Below are 1,548 nucleotides of genomic sequence, written 5' to 3'. Positions count from 1 at the left end.
GGGGGGGAGAGGAGACAGATAGCCCGATATACAGGCAAACATATGTATACATTTCATTTTAACGTGCGTAGCAAATTCAGACAATGAAACCTTCACAGCAGTAAAAGAAAACGCACAAGGACATGAACTGATACCTTAATACAAGTATTGAGAAACGTGAAATGTGTTAAATACCTGGGCTTCCATTTTCTTGACCTGGTTCATTAGCATCACGTTGTCTCTCTCCAGCGTGCTCAGGTGGTTACAATACTTCTGTAGGTTATTCTGAAAGGTAACAAACATGGGCATCTCAACACTACACTAATTTACGCCTTCAATTCAATTCAGATTATCTAAAGGGCGCACAACTGATGCCAACCCAGGCGGATTGAAACACAAGATCCAAGGAGATGGACAGAGATGTGGTAAAATAAACGTTCCTGCTTGGATAGAGAATCTGAGTCTTCTCCGTGCAAGGACAAAAGTCTAGTTTTAGTTAGAGGTGTACTGTACTTGTAACACAATTAGGTCATAACAGAAGTGCCGAAGATTAGAGGTTTTACAGGGGAGTAACAAACAAACATAAGAAGGAGGAGAGAAAAGGAAGACATATTATCTTTCATATGAAAGAAGGAGAAAACCACTCCAGAGCGTCGACCACACTCGACATAGGTCTTATGTCAGTTCATCAAGGCTGGATATTTGGCATCTTTTCTTGACACCAAGTTCGATTACATTTGCAGTAATGTTCTGTGTTATGGAGATTCTCAAAATGGACTCTACTGCCACGAAATTCTCTCTCGGGCTGGATATAAATGGTCGCTTTTAAGCACAAGGGGGCTATCCAGAAAAATACTGTTCAGAGAAAATTGAAAGTAAAGTATATGCCCCTTATTCAGTTTCTTTAAAAAAAACAAGGAGAGTTTTCTCTATAACCAAACAAATATACACACCAATGAAACCAAATTTCTCCAATAGGTAGGGCATTGCTCACTTTGGGTGCAGGTCAAGATTTCTGGAAACCCGAAATCCGGGTTAGCCCGCTTGTCCTTAAAAGCGACCAAATGTTCACCCGCCGGATGCGGCCCGCGGGCCTTGAGGTTGACACCAACTGCGGACTAAGGGGACTCACCTCATAGGTTGTCTTCATGCTCGCGCTCTCCTGTTTGAGCTGGTCAATCTTGGTCTTGTACTGCAGCACGTTCGCCACCACCTCGTTCATCCTGGGGGCGGGCGGAAGGTTTGAGCTTTAGTAAGATTTTACTTTACGGGTTTTACCGTACTTTCAGGACAAATATAAGTCATATCAGTGCAGAAGATTAGAGGGGTTACTAGAAACTAACGTACAAATATGATAAGAAAGAATGAGTCACGTACTTCTGAACACCTGCCAGCCCCCCACTAGGATGGAAGAGTAGGATTCAGACTAGGTCAAGTGCCCTACAACGCCAGAATAGTTCTAGTCTAAGTAAGAATTTTTACAAAGTTTGAAACACAAAAGACAGGTCATACTATAAGTGCCAAAATTAGAGGTGTTACTGGAGAGTTATTAAAGAAGGCGGGGGTGGG

The 1,548-nt window shown here is 42.5% G+C and overlaps 1 protein-coding gene across 1 annotated transcript in view; it reads right to left on the bottom strand.

Annotated features, from left to right (window-relative positions):
* LOC101859276 overlaps positions 1–1,548 on the bottom strand; it is a gene marked incomplete in the record, with an annotated part of 123,191 nt that overhangs the window by 18,782 nt on the left and 102,861 nt on the right. The window contains 2 exon segments of the mRNA XM_005109381.3: positions 175–264; positions 1,112–1,202. Coding sequence (XP_005109438.2) covers positions 175–264; positions 1,112–1,202 — 181 coding nt within the window.

Source organism: Aplysia californica, unplaced genomic scaffold (genome assembly GCF_000002075.1).
Source record: "Aplysia californica isolate F4 #8 unplaced genomic scaffold, AplCal3.0 scaffold00773, whole genome shotgun sequence".
Classification (NCBI taxonomy): domain Eukaryota; kingdom Metazoa; phylum Mollusca; class Gastropoda; order Aplysiida; family Aplysiidae; genus Aplysia; species Aplysia californica.
This window is presented reverse-complemented; position numbering and strand designations above follow the sequence as displayed.